Genomic DNA, 16,765 nt, shown 5'->3' with positions numbered 1-16,765 from the left:
GGAGACTTATAACATAGACAAGATTGCATGTGCTCAGTTGATATATCCTTATCCTTTCTGAGTGCGATAAGTTAATGGTTTCTAATTAAGTGGAGACTACTCGAGAGCTTTGAATACGTAAAACAATATCCGTTTATCGAACAATATCACCGCCCACAGCGGTTCTCTTCGGGGATAGCAATAACAAATGGAAAGAAGGAAAAGGGCAACAGAAAATTTACAGACGGAGCGGAGGCGATAACAAGATTCAGAAATGAGCGTAGGAATGTATTTTCAATGAATTTTAGACCAGACAAGTTGCTAAGTAGCAATAGTAGCTTGAAAGATGGGCTTTTAAATTGAACTCAAATATTCTAACATGAGGACAAAAAAGACACAGGGACCTGAACTTCTTTTTAACATAAACGCCTTCAGAGATTGACCCATAACCACGCCAGTAACTTTTGTCAATTTCATTTATAACCAAGCAACATACGTAAGATGTGAGAGTGACGAGGCTGAGCGATTGCAATTGAGCTCAATATACAGTTTATTGGAAGAAAAGTACAATGAATGGCTAATATTTACGGAAACAATGCGGCGCAACAGAACTAAACAGTAAAGAAGCGTCGAACACTTAGTGTGGTCCAAAAACGATGCTGGAAACAATTTCACATGAATTTCCTTGAAGACTGTACTGATTACTAGTTGCTAGAACACTAGAGCATAGTCCACAAGAAAAAGACTTGGTCTCCATAGATTGTACTCTTGTGAATGATGCTAACTTCTCGATTATATGTTGGTTTCGTATTTTAGTAACGTGCTTTACGAGAAGAGTTGAACGTCTTTAGCATTCTTTTCACTAAAGCGCGAACGAGGAACACACGCGATTAATAGTAAGAGTTTTTCAAAACAATATCGACAAAAATGATGAATATTATCGGAAGAGTGTCGTATTTAGTCAAGGTAGCAGCACGAAGCTGTAAAAATGTACTGCTTTGAGCGGATTTCATGCAAATTGACTCTTGCGCTGTTTCCATTATCCAGGGATGGGCAGCTTTTCCCGTCAATGGGCTAATTTTAATTTTCATAACAGGACGGGAGACAACAACAACAAGGAAGGGAATAAGGTCCTACTATTTTAAAAGTGCAGCATTCTGTATCAACTTTTACGCATTTTATGTTTGATGGCTACACAGCTGAGCCTGAAATGAAGGCAGACACACCAGCATATCTAACCCCGAGCAAATTGAGTTAGTTGAAATTCTAAACGAAGCTAGCCGCAACCGACTACATCACGGGGGGATGGTTGCTCAAGCCCCGGTCTTTACGATTACTCTTTAGACACTTTCAACAGAAACAGCTTTGCAGAACGAACCTTGTTGCGTGGTCCTACAGGCATATATATTTCGAAATTTACCTTGGCGATTGGCCAAGGCCATAAAGGCTGACAAATAAGATTTAAATTATTTACAATTTTTTGACTTTCATTGTAAGTAAAGTAAAAAGTTAGCAGACTTTTTTCTGCTTTGTTATATATATTACAAAACTATATACTATTTGCGTGCTCCGGTGGTAGTTGGATTATGTTTTGTAAACCGCTAATATATTAGAAATAAAAAGCTGAATAAAATCATATATGCATGTAATAGTATTTAATTTACATCATGTCAACACGTTATCCATGGACTCTTACATGTATATCCATGTTTAACATGCTTATATTTGTCGGAAGCATTAATCTTTTTGGCACCAGGTGCCGTAATAGGAAAATTATAAAATTTTTTCAATTATTTTTTCAATTTTTTATTTTCATTTGTTAAACTTTAAACAAATTAAGAGTGAATAACGTAAACAAATTTATTAAAGTCTATTAAAATCAAAATTTCCAAAGTAAATGTTTACTTTGTTGGAGCATATTTCGATTACTTTAAAAAGATTATTTCAGGTTAAATTCGTTTTTTTTTTTTTTTCTATATTCGAAACGAGAGAAAAGAAAGACAGAGAACCGGGAAAAATCTTTTTGTTTTTTTTTTAATATGACTAATCACATAGGGGTTGTCCCGTACCCGGTCAGAAGAAAGAGGCGAAATAGAAAAAGATAGAAGAGTGAAGATCGCAGCGAAGAAGGTGTGTGCTCAACCCGTAGGTGATATGAGTTTACCCACTAAGCACTCACTATCGCTAGCAACAAACCCTTCCGCACTTAAGATTTGAACCCATGGGTATTAAGTTGAGCCTCGTTTATCTGCGTGGCGCGTAAATAAATCTCTGGCTCAATTTAAACCATTCTGTCAAAGCATACTCATTGGATTAGATCGCATATCAAAATAAATGCATGTTGGTTTAAATAGCGCGAAGTAGTTGAATTATCAACGCATAGTCTGTATTAGTTACTAAATCATGGACAAAGTCATTGTAAATCCAAGGAGGCATTTCATTGCCAATGCACATATCCTTTTTGCGAACTCATACAAAATGCGATGAAGAAAATGCAATTTTTTATTTTCCATTTCGGATGTCAACACTTCCAACTTGTATACGTATTTTTTTTTTTTTAAAGTTTGCTTTGACTCACAACGCATTTAAAATACTGTCATTTCATAATATGATTATAACAGACACATGGCATAGCGTAAGTGTATATTTCTGCCAGCTATTAAAACGGGGGAAAAACTTTTGCAACGAAATTGATGCCAAATACTAAGAAGATATATGCAATAGCTTTATGACATATACTACATTGCTGTGCAAGACATATCGTAGTTTGTGGTTTTCACATACACATTTACGTTTAGCTTAAGCTATTGTAGGTATCTATTTGTTAGCGAAAATATACCTGGAAGTAAGATCAAATTTGCTATCCAATAGACCGTACGATGGGACCCTCGATGCGGACACCTCATTTCTGATTTGAAATTTTAGAGACAAACTTCGAATTGAAATTCGATCTATCGGTAAAGCCATTCGTGGCTAAAATGAGTTACTAACGGAAGTTTCCTCTTTCTGCTCCTGCCTGCCAGAGTGATAATATCGTTCTGCACTTTTCCGATTCTATCTATTCTATTGTGAAGTATAACAACATAACAAAGCTGAGTATGAAAATTATATTCTGTCATGACGGAGTCTTTTATGCCTATCACCATTATCTTAAAAGAGATTGAAAAAAATAAAAAAAAAATAAATTTTCATATTATGTAAAAAGGGCGGGCCCGGCTGTTTTTTCCATTTTCAAAATAAAAGTGAAACATTAGGTCGTACCCTATGTTGCATAGACAAGTGGGCGTTTTAAGCGTGTATTTTGAATGGTTTAGGCCATTTTAAAATGCCTTTGCAAATTTTTAAGCTATATCTGAATATTTGCGGGCATGAGCATGTTCATCACAGATATTACAGAGTTTGGCGAACGGATAGATTGTCAGCCGAAAAGACGGACATGCTTACATGAATTCCGAATTTGAGACTGGCGAGACTGGAGAGTTGACTCTGCCAAAATGGATTCTTACAAACTTAAACAGTTTTTTTATGGATATTTCTCGCTAAGCATTTCTGACACAATTTGCCAAAAGTATATTAAAGGAATTACTCATCACTCAAGCGTCAACGATTCGCGTAAAAATGCTATATCGTCTGCAATATAAACGACCTCAAAATACCTTGAGTCGAGTTCGTTACCAAATCAGATTGAAAGATGATGCATATGTGAGAGCAACCGTTCGCTTGGATTTCATAGACGAGTTAAGCATTGCCGATCTCATTTGCTTGATTTTTGACCACATAGTACATACAATGCAGAATAATTAATTGTAAACAGAAACATATAAGAATTTTACAGCTAAGATTGTACTGTTCATTCATTCAATTGAATGAAAAACTATTCTTCTAATTACAAACATATTTATTCAATTATCTATTTTAAAAAGTATTTTCCAAATTTATTAAAAACTCGAAAGGCTTCACGCTCATCCGTTCCTAGAACACAAAGATTAAATGAGTGCCTGGAATATAATTACCGTACTTTTAGAACTTTATTGCAAATATACATATACACAGACGCTCATATATATATATATATATACATAAAATATCTCTACATTGCTTTTATTGTTTGTAGTTCATTAAACGGAAACCAACAAATGCACGCACACTTGTGTATAACACAGATGGTATACTCAAAGCATTTATATATATGTATCTATAAAATTATATAAGCATTTGCCTGAGCTTTTCACATATATATATGTATATGTATGTGTATATGCTTTGTATATTTATTATTAAGCAAATATTTTGCTGCCAGTGGCAACAATTGCTTTAAATGATGCATAAACGTTTCAATGAATTTGCAATAACATTGTGCTTTACTTCATATATATGACTCATATAATAATGTAGCGTATGTTGCGTTTAACATTATATATGAGTAAGCATGAGTATATACGCTGTATAACTGTATAAGTAATAGTAATTTGTGGTAGATTGGTAATTGATCTAAACCATTTTATTTTGTTTCCAAAAATCCCCATAAATCATTGAGAAAGTTTCGTTTCAATAGACTATAATCTCGCAACGAATTTGTGGTTTATAATTTGAGCGAGAGAGTATTAAATGAAAATTTATATACAATAGGCTTGTATGTGCAGGCACGTATATTAAAATCCCTTGATAATTGAGGTTACTAATGCAAAACAATATATAACAAACTTTTTTTTTTTTTTTTTATATTTTTTTATAAAAAGTCAGTTTTCCTATATCGAGTGAATTTGTTTTTAAGTCGCTTTATTGTAATCAAAATGCACGTCTCAATGTTTGCATTACTTTGATGATGGAAAATATGCCTTTTCTTGCAAATAACTATATAAACAATGCGTTGACAAACATTTACTGCAATAACGTATTAGCACTTATGTAAATTAATGTACAACGATGTATTAATTTTTTTTATTATTTATTTATTTTTTTTTTTTTTTTGTATTAATTTTATGTTAAAAACTATTCTAAATCTTTTCATCATTTAAATAATAATAGATAAAGCTTTGTTTTTATGAATATTCTTCATTGTCTATTGTAGACTCTAACTTAATACATTTTGCTCATGACCTTAGTAGCTCTTTATTTGTTATTTGTTTTGTTTACTATAACAATGTAACGGTGTGCTATATATAATTTATTAGAGTGGTTCATAAAAATAAGAAAACTTTATTCTATATGAGATAAATCGTCAGCATAATACCCATCTGCTTCATAATGCCTCTCTTGAGGATATGACAGCAATTGGTTCAAAATTTCACGACTAAACAAGTATTTAATAAAAACTTTGAACTTTCTTTGTGTTAAATGCTTATTTCGATTTCAGCAGTCGGACTGCTATGCAAGATTCTTCTATGAATGTTAGATTTTTGAAATTGCTTTTTCATCCATTCGATTAAAATACTTAGCCTATCATCTTTGCAAGCATTTTAAATGTCGATTTTGTAAGTAATTTGACTCTTGAAGATATATTCCGGGGTTGCATTCGGTCGCTAGTCTTAGAAGAAAACCACACGTATTCTTGTTATAGTGATTTTGATTTTTTTATCAATTTTGATGTTGCGAAGGAGTAGTCATAAGAGAACGCTCCGATTTTATTATAAAACAAGGCTGTTATGTCCCGAAAGCCAGGTAGAAAAAATTCCCTGCGACTGGTGATGTCTTTGTCATGTTGCTCGGAACACAGCTTTTAGTCTAATGATCTTACTATATTCTATAGAAGGATGTGATGGTTGACCTAAAATAGTAGTTATTCATTAATTTTTTTATTTAGTTATACACGTTATAATTAAGACAAAAAATTTGATGATATGCATACATGTCAATATGGAGAAAAATCAAATGATCAAAAAACATAAGGAGGGAGGGTAAGAAAATTGAAATAGAAAATCTAAGCAACGGGAGTAGACATGAAAATTGGCATGGGAATAAAGGTAACGCTGGAGACAGGCACCAATAAAGAGGCAAGAGATATGTGAAAATCGACCCAAGAACTGAGCTTGATAGCATTTCAATAGCGGCATTATTAATATCAACATTCAGCCTTTGGAAACATCTATCTACCCCTCTTAGATCGTCCTTCGCGACAATACATCAGGATAACGTCGGAAGCCGATCAATTTCTCTTGGTTATTCCGAATCATGTACCTTCGTACCGATGTCGTGCAGAAGATCCTACCGGAACAAGTTCACTTTGGGGCCTTGTAGTTTACCTGCTCTAATCTTGTATTCCAGAATGGCGTCATCTATATTATATTGCACAATGCTCTCTTGCGTACAGTTGTTTATCATTTTAACCAGATAAGAGCAGCACTTTCGTGTGTCTAAATTTTCATTATTGCTGTCCCAATCAGCCATGCTGAAGGAATTTCTTACCTCAAATGTTATAACAGATGTCTTTGGTGATTTAAGGAGGGTACACTACCTTGTCGATTTAACCATATGGTGCCCGATGAAACACGGGACAGTTTTGCGTAACCGGCGCCATTCAGAGAGTTAAACAATCGCTATAAGTTAGGGGTCAAAACTGTACCGGAGAATCCAGATATGTTTAGTGTGCATAGCTCAATAAGCCCACTCTGGTAAATGTTAAGATGTATCATTACTTCTAATTATTCGCTTTTGGAATGATAGAAACCACAACCATCACGATAGTCCCCGAAGCGCCGTCCCCAGCAGTCAGGACTCACATATTGGTTAACTGCTGCCTTTAAACTGGGAACTGGACATACAAGCTTTCACCGAGGTTTCCACTTATACGTACTATGAAAGCACAAACATCATTGCCGTCGTTATTCTTTGGGCTTTTACGATTCGGCGGCAGTCTCTACGAACGTTTGACTAGGCTGTCCAACAGACGAAAAGGCTCCTAGAAGAATGGGCTATCCAACTGCTTATTGGGCTTTTATAGCGATGAGCTTCTTTTTCCATAGCATTGAGAAAGTGATGCGCTAGAAGTATAAATTGCGCTGTTCACAGAGTAGAGACGGCCAGCTGTTACCAATCAGTCGAATAATTCTCTTTGATATTCTATCTGGCTCTGGGAGATGATGACTGAGATATAATTGGAGACAGACATAAAAGTTTGTATAGATACAAAGAAAGGCAATAGGAATAAGTATAAATATAGAGCTAGGGACGTAGCAAGAACTAAAGGCACCCATAATATCAAGAAAGGAACATGCCGTTGAAGAGAAAGGTGCGAAAAAAAAAGTAAAAAAAAAGAATAAAAGAAACAAAAAAAAGGTACAAAATAATGGGGAAGAACTGTAGTTATAGAACATTTCAAATTTAATTTAGATAACCCTCCTCCTATTATATGACGTCATTGCAAAATGTAAAAAGATCTATTAAGCGCAGAATGGTGCTAATTAAAAACTTGAAAAGACTGCAAAAAACAGAGAAAATGTTCTGTTGTTAAAAGTGGTAAGAAATGTGCTAAAAGTAGGAGAAGAAAAATTAGCGAATTACCAGCGCAAATAGTTGTTTAGGTGAAAGATTTTCCTAAGCACAAACGATATGATGTGAGAAATTTTTTTTTTTTTTTTTTTTTTTTACTCCCACTCGAACAAAAGAATGTGTGTTTGTATGAAGAAAAGTACATTTTAAAGAGTAACAAAGTAAAGAAAAAGAGATTTATGTTTACATTTGTCAGTACACTGAGAACAAAGAGAGATGAAAAAAAGCTTAACACGCTACCGTTTAATGTAGAAATTATGAGCAAACCTTTGCTTTTTAATTCAATATAAAAACTTTTAACACTTTTCTTCTTCTTCCTTTTTTTTTTTTCTACCTTTTGAAAACTTTGAAAAAATGAAAAACAAAAAAAACGAAGATAAACAAATTCCAATTTTTTTCAAGTGTACGATATACAGTGGGTGCATACATGTATTTATTACAAGTGTCAGCAGCATTCGTACATTTATCACTTAATGTTGACAAATGTTGTTGCTAAACAGCACATGATATGAAATATTTTGCAAGAGTATACTTTTAAGGCAAGCAAACAGTGTCAGTTTTTGTTGTGTTGTTGTTTTCTCAGCCATTTTCTTTCAGTTTTCTTTTCATTTCCATTTTCATTAGCGCTGACAACTAAAACATTTTAATTGCCAGCAACTCTTCGGTTGGCATGTTTTCGTTTTTTTTTTTTTGTTTGCTTTTTTCTAATATTTATTTTTTTCTTTTTTTCTTTTTTATTTATTTATTTTCTTTTTTAATAATTTGCTAAATGTTTTACACACAGCTGAGCATTATATGTATGAGTTAGTTTCCTTGGGTTTCTTTATCACTTGTAAATATTTTCATAGTAATATTTATTATGTTCATATATAAAATCATCCTTTTTTTTTGTTTTGTCTTCTTTTGTTAATTTTTCTTAAACAAATTGATTAATTTATCATGTGTCAAACAAAGTATTAAAAAGTTTTTAGTTATTTTCCATATTTTCAACTTTTTTTTTTTTTTTTGTTTCTTAACATTTTCTTTCGTTTCATATTTTCTCCACTCATCGTATGATAATTAATTTTTATAAACTGTTAAAAATAATAATAAATCATAAGAAGAAGTATAATTAATGTCGTCCTCTTCATATCTGACATTTGGCGTCCTAATTATGGGCGACAACTAGGATAGTTTATAAACGAAGCATAACAAAACAGTTTAACAGACGAGAGGATGCTTTTAAGTCAGATGATAATCAACAGAGGCATGTTTTTCGCGCAACATTTGTTGAAGTCAATTCGGGCTGTAGATTCAAATGTCACCATGGATGTGCAGGTATCCGCATGAGTAGCCAAGTAGTAGTTAAGAATAGCGGCTACCAAGTCTGTGTTCACGGGTTCAAGTCTCAAGCTTGGTAGAGTTTACTTTGGTCGTCTCTTAGATGAACGCTGGGTCGATGAAGACATAACACATACTGATAGGGCGGTCACACATCCATTTTTCTCTTTCCTGACTTCCTTCTGAACGTCACCGTGTTACACGAACAGGGCACATACTCTGGGTGGCTAGTCATCTTCAAATCTGTACTTAACTCTGATTCGATCTAAGCCTTTCTGTCTTTTCTTTTTCTTATAAGTTGAATGCTAGCGGTATACTACAATGATCCCAGCTTAAATCCACGCAAATCCCTTCTTATTAAGTTTATCCGCCTAAGCGTCCTTTAAAGACCCTGCCTCTAAATTTGACGAAAAAACTGGTTCATTTTGATTGATGTTAGAAGCGATTTACAGCGGCTCAGTAAGGTGCAGGTGTATTTTGGTTGTAGCGATAGTGTGTGCTCAGCGGGCAAACGCGTATCACTTAACGATTGGCCAAATACCCTCTTGGCTGCGACCATCAGTATTCTATCTCCTTCTGTTTCGCCTCTTCTTTCTGACCGTCCGCTCGTTATGCCGATAGTAGAGTGATCAAACTAAGTGATTGGCCAAAATCTGGACCAAATTCGAATTCGATTTAAGCCTTTCTGTTTCATAATCGCATGTCGCTAAGTGCACAACACTAACCGATTGGGCAACCACTATTCGCTTCCCTGTCCCTTGCCTGTTCCCCGACTGTCACCGTATTACACAAATACGAAGCATTCCCTGATTGGTCATATAATAAAAAAAAAGTTATTTTCTCCGATGTAAATTTCAAAGGATGTCTGTCATTAGATTTAGTAGAGTTTTCATTAAAGATCTGCAAGAGTACTACTAAAATTCTATTACGAAGTTCGGCGGACGTGGAAGTGAAGAAAGCCTGATGCCCTATTACAAATTTGTCTACTCATTGTATGTTAACTTAACTGAAACTAAATTGATATTTTAGCTGCAAGCGAATTAGTCACCACATCCTTCGGTGGTAGATATGAAAACTATTATATTATTCCGTTTATGAAACTCCGTAAATGTATATTTGGCAAGCGTGAAGTTGTAAGTGATTTCAGATACTTCCCCCTTCGTCGCTTCACTCTTCGACCGCCACATCTTTATGTCTGTTTCTCCGTAGGCATATGTGGTTTGAAGCGAAAAGTTTGCATTGAGGGAAGAAGCTGCCTTAGCAGCCCAAAAAGATAGTTTTTTTTGCCAATTTTTTCGAGTTGAAAGGAAAGGCAATAGAATAATAATATTAGTATTATTAATATAGACAGAGAATAAATTCTAACACTGAAGTCTTAAAGCACTAGCATCCAAGACTGTCGGCTTGCTTGGCGAAATGTGATAAAGTTTAACATCTCATAAAACTTAGCTCGTATCGCTACTTAGCGATGATGAAATATTTACATTCTTGGTGAAGATATTGTGTAAAGATACTTAAGATCCTACATCATGCGCGATTGATGCCTTTAGGAAGTTGAGAGTGCACGCACAAGTTCACTATTTAAATCCACAAATACTCATAATTTTCAACATCTTTTCTGCAACGACTTTCATTTGTATTGCAAATATCGATGTTACCGAATTTCAGCCCATCTCAAATTTTAGTGGCCGCTTGACATGATTCTGAGTTAGTCTTGATACTATTCTGATGGATGTCTTTTTGAACTTTATTATTCTACTCCCGTTGATTAGTTCAGTGCACAATCAACTTTTCTACGCATCTCAGTGAATGTTCGATTGTTGATGTGCTGAGAAGAAGAAGAAGAAGAAGAAGAAGACAACCAACTTATGGAATATTGCTTCGATACCTAATTCCTTCACAGTCTCATGATAGTAAAATATCTACTTATTCTATAATTTTGATAAATGATAAGAAAGGCTTGACAAACGCCAACATTTCCACCAGACACGCCAAACAAGAACTTGTATTATAAGACCCATTTCCCATATGTGTGTAAAATATAATGGAATGTGTTTTTTTTAAATTTGTTTTTTAGTGAAAATGTGTAATGACGACGACCTTGTTGTTGATACGAAAGGTAACGTGCTTTCATTTCATAATAAATACCTTTTTTTTTTTAAATTTCGTCGTTTGTATTGACAGCAAGTTTCATTTCAATGGTGCAAGGTATCTATTTGTCCCGTTTCCTCGAAGTGATTGCAAAAAATTCCGGTACACTTATATACACGCATATATACAGCTTAACCAAAATTTGCAGTGAAAGACTGGGAAAGTACATCGTTATTTGATATGATTTAAACACACATCTGCACATAAATTGACGTAAAGCAAAGCTATTAAGTCACGCTTATATCCATTATTGCAACATGCGCCAAATAAGACCTTTTGAGCAGCTTACACAATTCTAAGACAATCGACAGTTAAATAAATTACGAGAGAAAAAAAATAGACCGTAACTGGGTTGCTAAGGAGTAGCATTGAAAATGAATACAATTAACATTTCTTATAGCTAAGGAGAATAGTCAAAAATGTGGATAAAAAATTGAAAGCAGAACACGTTTCTGCATTCTCATGCCGATTTAAATTGAAAGCTTTTCACAAACTTATCGTCAGTGAAGGGCATCCATGATTTTCTACAAGTCGACTACCGTAGTAAGAAAATAAATGATAAGAAAGAAAAAAAATTTTTTTTTTATTTTTTGCTCTTAGGTATATCTTTACATGACATCTATAAATGGTTTTAAGCTTTTATTTGCTATAGTAACGGATCATTACATTATTCCTATCTCCCTTTGCTGTTGTCTTTAAGAATTTTCTAATGTGAAATAAATTCTCATGCATCTTCAACTTGTAGACAAAAGAACATATAAACGTATAAATAAATAAGTTTATAAATCTTTCTATCTCAATTTGGTTGAATTTTATTTTACATGACAGAAAAACAAATTGAAATTTGTCATCTCACACCACCATATACACTAAAATATTTTATTTATTTTATATTAATCTCTTGGCTCGTGTACATCCAATTGTCGGTCAAATGTTAAACAAGTCTTTAATATACGAGAAATAAAAAATGTTAAATGCAGGATTGCTTTCACCTAATAAAAAAGATATGGGAATTTTGTTGACCCTAGAAAAGAAAGAATGGATAACATGGATCCATGGCTTAACTTTGTTTGAAATTGTCATGTATTGTCATGTTTTCTCCGTACTCTTCACTTTGACTTAGTGCAAATAAGTTTAGTCTTATGTGCTATGCAACAGCTCTTCGGTTCGTCAATTTTCCAAAGAGTTTAGCATGCGAGCTTCTAATGACAAGCTGCTTCTGCCTTTGATAGCTAAATTAGCGCAATGTTAGTACAGGTCACTGCTTTGATCAGGCATTGCCTTGAATTCCTGGCGGAAAGAAGTTGTAGATTAACGTTTAAAATTGGTTTTAGTAGCCTGATAAAGCAAAATTGTGATGCAACTTACAGCCATATTCTGGCGTTGCAACCGATCATTAGTCGAAAGAGAAATCAATGCATATCTTTGTTACAGTCTTTGCTTTTTTCTTTTCCATTTTGCATTCTGTATCAATTTCTTTACAAAAAATAGATCGTTGAATATCGAAAATTTGCGTCACTTGTGATGTCGCTCAGAATATCGCTGCCAACAAGAGCAACACAAATTGGAAGCCACTAATATTGCATGCGTGCATCTCATAAGTGTATTCGTTAGAAATCGTATATCTCAAGAATCGCCAAAAAAGGCTACTACTGAATGGTCGGCAAAGAAGTTCTAGAAGCGGAAACCATTGACACACAAGTCCATGCAACAATTTTAGGCCAAGAAATATTACTATTATTATTGTTATTATTATTATTATAATAAATAAAAAAAAAATTCTGAGACTAAAGTCTGCAGGTATCCGCATCTAAGGCCAATGATTTTTTATTGAAAACTCCACCGCACTTGAGATTTGAACCCGTGACCGATTGAGTTGATAGTCGAAATTCTTTGTTTCCTCCGCCACTCAGGCGGATGAGGCCAAAAAATTAAAAATAAACTAAAGGCCAAAATATTCAGTTGAAGAAAAGCTATTGAAAGAATCTCGCTAAAATTACATTTACTTCACTGTTTTTTAACATGCTCCCGCATTTCGTTTAATCTGGGTTCAATTCCTCTTATACAAATTAAAAATTTGGTACCGCCCTATATAAAAATTGGGGCACAGTCCACTAAACTGCTCTATGGTACGTCGAATTTTCGTGATAGAAAGAGGGTTCTGAGAGAAACTCGTGTAATGCATCTATACGACATCAGCGTGATTTGTATATTTATTGCACGCTGCGATCTTAATGTCATATGTGAAAGAAGTTTAACAAACAAACAAATTGAGTTACGTAAACCTCTTCATGCGGACTGGATAATTTGAGTAATTGAAGTAGAGTTTTTTTCTGATATTTACTTGCGCCTATGGCATACCCTTTGTGGATCAAAGTTGGGTGTCTCGTCTTGAACTTAGTTTATAAGTTATCTTAGAATTAGGCTTGGAAGGGGAGAGAGTGAACTCCTTTTTTGTTCGGAGGTAATTCCCTGTGGTAAGTAACCCGTTCGTTATTATCAAATAGTCGTGCAATGAATTTGTTTGCATTTAATCGGAACAGAATAAATTTATCGTATCGGATAAATGTACTACTGAAAGATTGAAAAAGAAAAGATTGGGAGAAAAATATCCAAAGGAAAAACTCGAATACGAGAGTCTCGTCCGACATTGCTAAGACACTTTATAAACACTTTTAGATCGTGAGGCATCGCGAAATATATTTGGTAAGCTAAAGGACAGGGATAAAGAATATTTGAAAATAAGTTATAGGAAAAGAGGAAAACACCTTGTCGTTATCTTTTCGACTTGAAACCGTGGAAGAGAATTTTTTGTATTCTTTTGGAATTGCTACTCCTGAGAGTTTTCTCGGCATCGTATAAAACCAAATTTAAAAGTTTGGCTATTAAATTGTTAGGTCTAAAAAATACAAATTATTTTAAGCATCATTCCGGCTTTACATGCCTTGGCTGACAACTTAGATAATAAATGTTTTTTCCTATTTGTTTTTTTATCTACAACAAAATCTTAATGATTACTTCTTCGAATTCTTTTATTTATTTTTATCATTGATTAGTTTCTCAATTCTTGCCAGCATAAATGTTAGTTATATGAAATGAAAGTTATATTCGGTTGGAGGCAAATCTCCCTGCTTTCATTTTTGGTGTTAAGTATTGCTAACAAAAAGTTCATCTACCACGTCGTTACGTCCACCATAATTAATTTGGAACTAACACACTAGCTTGCCGCGTTCTACTCTTGAAGTGCTTTTGGCTGATATCCATAGCGGTGGGTTTGTTCACACAAAATTTAATCCACCATGTCGTGGTGTTCACGATATTTCTTTCAAAATTAACGCATTTTTAGGCAGATAACATAGCTTGCATCTTGTTTATCGTACAAGTAATAAACATAAAACCTAAAAAAAGTGGAAAAAAGAATATTTAATCGTTTGTAGCTTTGTTGTCCCTAAAGTAAATGTAGAAAATTTCAAACTTCTATCCTTCATAATTGACGATTAACGGGTAAAAATCCACAAGTTTTAGCTTAGTGAAACGAAGATGTCTTCAGTTGACGCCTCACTGCGGTCGTGTGCTCTGGCCAGTTCGTCCCACTTTCAATATCGCCCCGCGTACAAAAACTTCCAATGTTTCTATCAAATTTGAAGTCGATATCTGACACATTGACACACGGGCACACAGACGAACAGACATGGCTTAATTGGTTCAGAATTTCACGCTGATTAAGAATATATATATATATATATATATCTGTATATATTTTAGAGAGTATCTGAGAAGTTTTCTTATGAGTCTTCCAAACGTTATGACAAAATGAATATATCCGGATCCTTTTGTATTATGTATAAAAATATAGCAAAAAAAGTAGATATGAAATGAATTATATAAACAATGTCTACGAGAAATACATACAACTGAGTATCTCTTCTTGTAAACTAATAAACAAAATTTCTCTAAACTGATGCCTCCTGCTCTTAATGATATGCAAACGAATTTCTATTATTGAGAAAATAAAATAAAAATGTCTGATGTCGTTGACATGAGTGTTTGCTGATTTGGAATATGCATAAAAAAAGGCTTTTATATAGAAATGTCAAGTTGTTGAGATTAGAGAAAGAGTGAGAGAAAAAAAGAATAAAATAAGGATAAGTTTAAAATCCGCAATGAAAAAAAAACATTTTAGAAAAAAATCTCGTTGAACATAAACTCGACAAGTGGGATTAGTTAGCGTCACATGCGAAACAGATGAAGACACAAAGAACAATTTAGAGATAGAAAAAACCTATAAAAATGTAGTCTGATGGCAGGTGAAGTGTCGTCTAAGCATACAAATGTCACTAAATTCAAATGTTAGATTAAGTTATACAACTTTGATTTTAAAGATATATATGTATATATATATATATATATATAGAGAGAAAAAAGAGAAAAAATATTTATTAAAGAATTTTTATTTCATTTCTTTTTACAGTTCGGTTTTCGTTTGTTCCGTGTTTATTATTTTCATTTGGTCGCGTTGCAGAGCGTAAGCGGTAATGTCCACAGCCAAACGGCTGGTGCTATCGTTACGAGGCCGCAAAAATTCGGAATCAAATACCGCGACTTCGTCAACACGTCTAGTATCGGCTGGTGTCTCGCCGGGCCATGAACTCGACGAAATCGCTATAGTTTCGGGTACCGGTGATTCTAGTCATCATTTTACCTATGGCGGCATTGGGAGCGACATTAATAATGGTCCCAGATACTCAACAGGTAAATTTCTTTTCTATACACTTATAGACCTACAATTATTTCATATAAACTCTTTAATTAGATTTTTGTGTAACTCACTTAGTTTGCATCATTCTTAAATCTGCTTTTAAAATATAAAATGTTGCAAATGCTTCTTTTTTTTTTTTTAAATTTAGAATTGTGGGTAATTATGTCATAAATTTATTATTTCTGCATACCTGCTCCCAACTTTTATAAGCGAATCGTTTTTATTATCATATTTTTTGCTGAGTGCTATGTAAGATTTATTTTTTTTTTCCCCTAAGCTCCACAAATTATGGTAAGCACAAGCACAGCTTTAGCTAGCTCACATGTCATAGATTGGCAAAAAAAGTAATTCCCAGTTTTTGAATGTGAAATAAAAACTTCTTTTTTTTTTTTTTATAAAAGAGTATACTTTAAGTGGTGCACAGATAAATTCCTTCTGTTTTTTGATAAAATTTAACTTTATATAATATGTAATTGCTACATAGATTAATAATTGAAATAAGCATCATCATTATTTGCGGTCTTTCGCCATTTATCGAGTTGCTTATGGATGAATATAGCCCTCGCGGTAGAAAGTTGCGGCTTTGAAAGCGTCGATAGCCGTCGACCCCCTTCTTGGCATGTCTTCAATTACTGCAAACCGCTGAGCTGCTAAATATAACTGCATAGATCTGATTTAGTTGTCACAGGCAGGGGATAGGTCTTCACAATGTTATGGTTGTCGTAAAATATCCGAGCCTAAGCTGAGAATTATTGCCTTGGTAATTTTTGAGATGGACGGATGCATGCTAATTTTCATAATATATTTTCCTCCTTAATTTTCATAGCACTAAATAAGGCCACGGATATAGAGCAAAAAATTATAACAAGAGCGATTTCATATCGTAGTTAGCATGATTTCAAATATTTCAAAATAAAAACATGTAAACCAAACCTAATTAGGGCTATGCGATAAGAGGTAGTAATCGCCAGCACATTTCTGCAGACGTAGAGGATAGGAAGAAAGCACTGTTTGAACCAATGTCTACGTGATTAACTTAACTTCTAATACCGCATTATATAGTTCACT

At 33.9% G+C, this 16,765-nt stretch overlaps 1 protein-coding gene across 9 annotated transcripts in view; it reads left to right on the top strand.

Annotated features, from left to right (window-relative positions):
* Positions 1-16,765, top strand: part of LOC119636761 (cyclic nucleotide-gated cation channel alpha-3) — a 247,546-nt gene that overhangs the window by 70,989 nt on the left and 159,792 nt on the right. For 7 of the 9 annotated variants that reach the window (XM_038032351.1, XM_038032352.1, XM_038032353.1 and 4 more), the window contains exon 1: positions 15,609-15,690. Coding sequence is in view for 2 of the 9 variants with exons in the window: in XM_038032360.1 (XP_037888288.1) it covers positions 15,474-15,690 (217 nt within the window). In the remaining 7 variants the exon portion in view is untranslated. Of the gene's footprint in view, positions 1-15,409; positions 15,691-16,765 lie in introns of those variants that run through there. The other 2 variants (XM_038032360.1, XM_038032359.1) reach the window with 1 other exon arrangement.

The sequence above is a fragment of the Glossina fuscipes genome, unplaced genomic scaffold (assembly GCF_014805625.2).
Source record: "Glossina fuscipes isolate IAEA_lab_2018 unplaced genomic scaffold, Yale_Gfus_2 28, whole genome shotgun sequence".
Lineage (NCBI taxonomy): Eukaryota > Metazoa > Arthropoda > Insecta > Diptera > Glossinidae > Glossina > Glossina fuscipes.
Note: the sequence above shows the minus strand (reverse complement) of the source record. Positions and strands in the feature narration are given on the sequence as shown.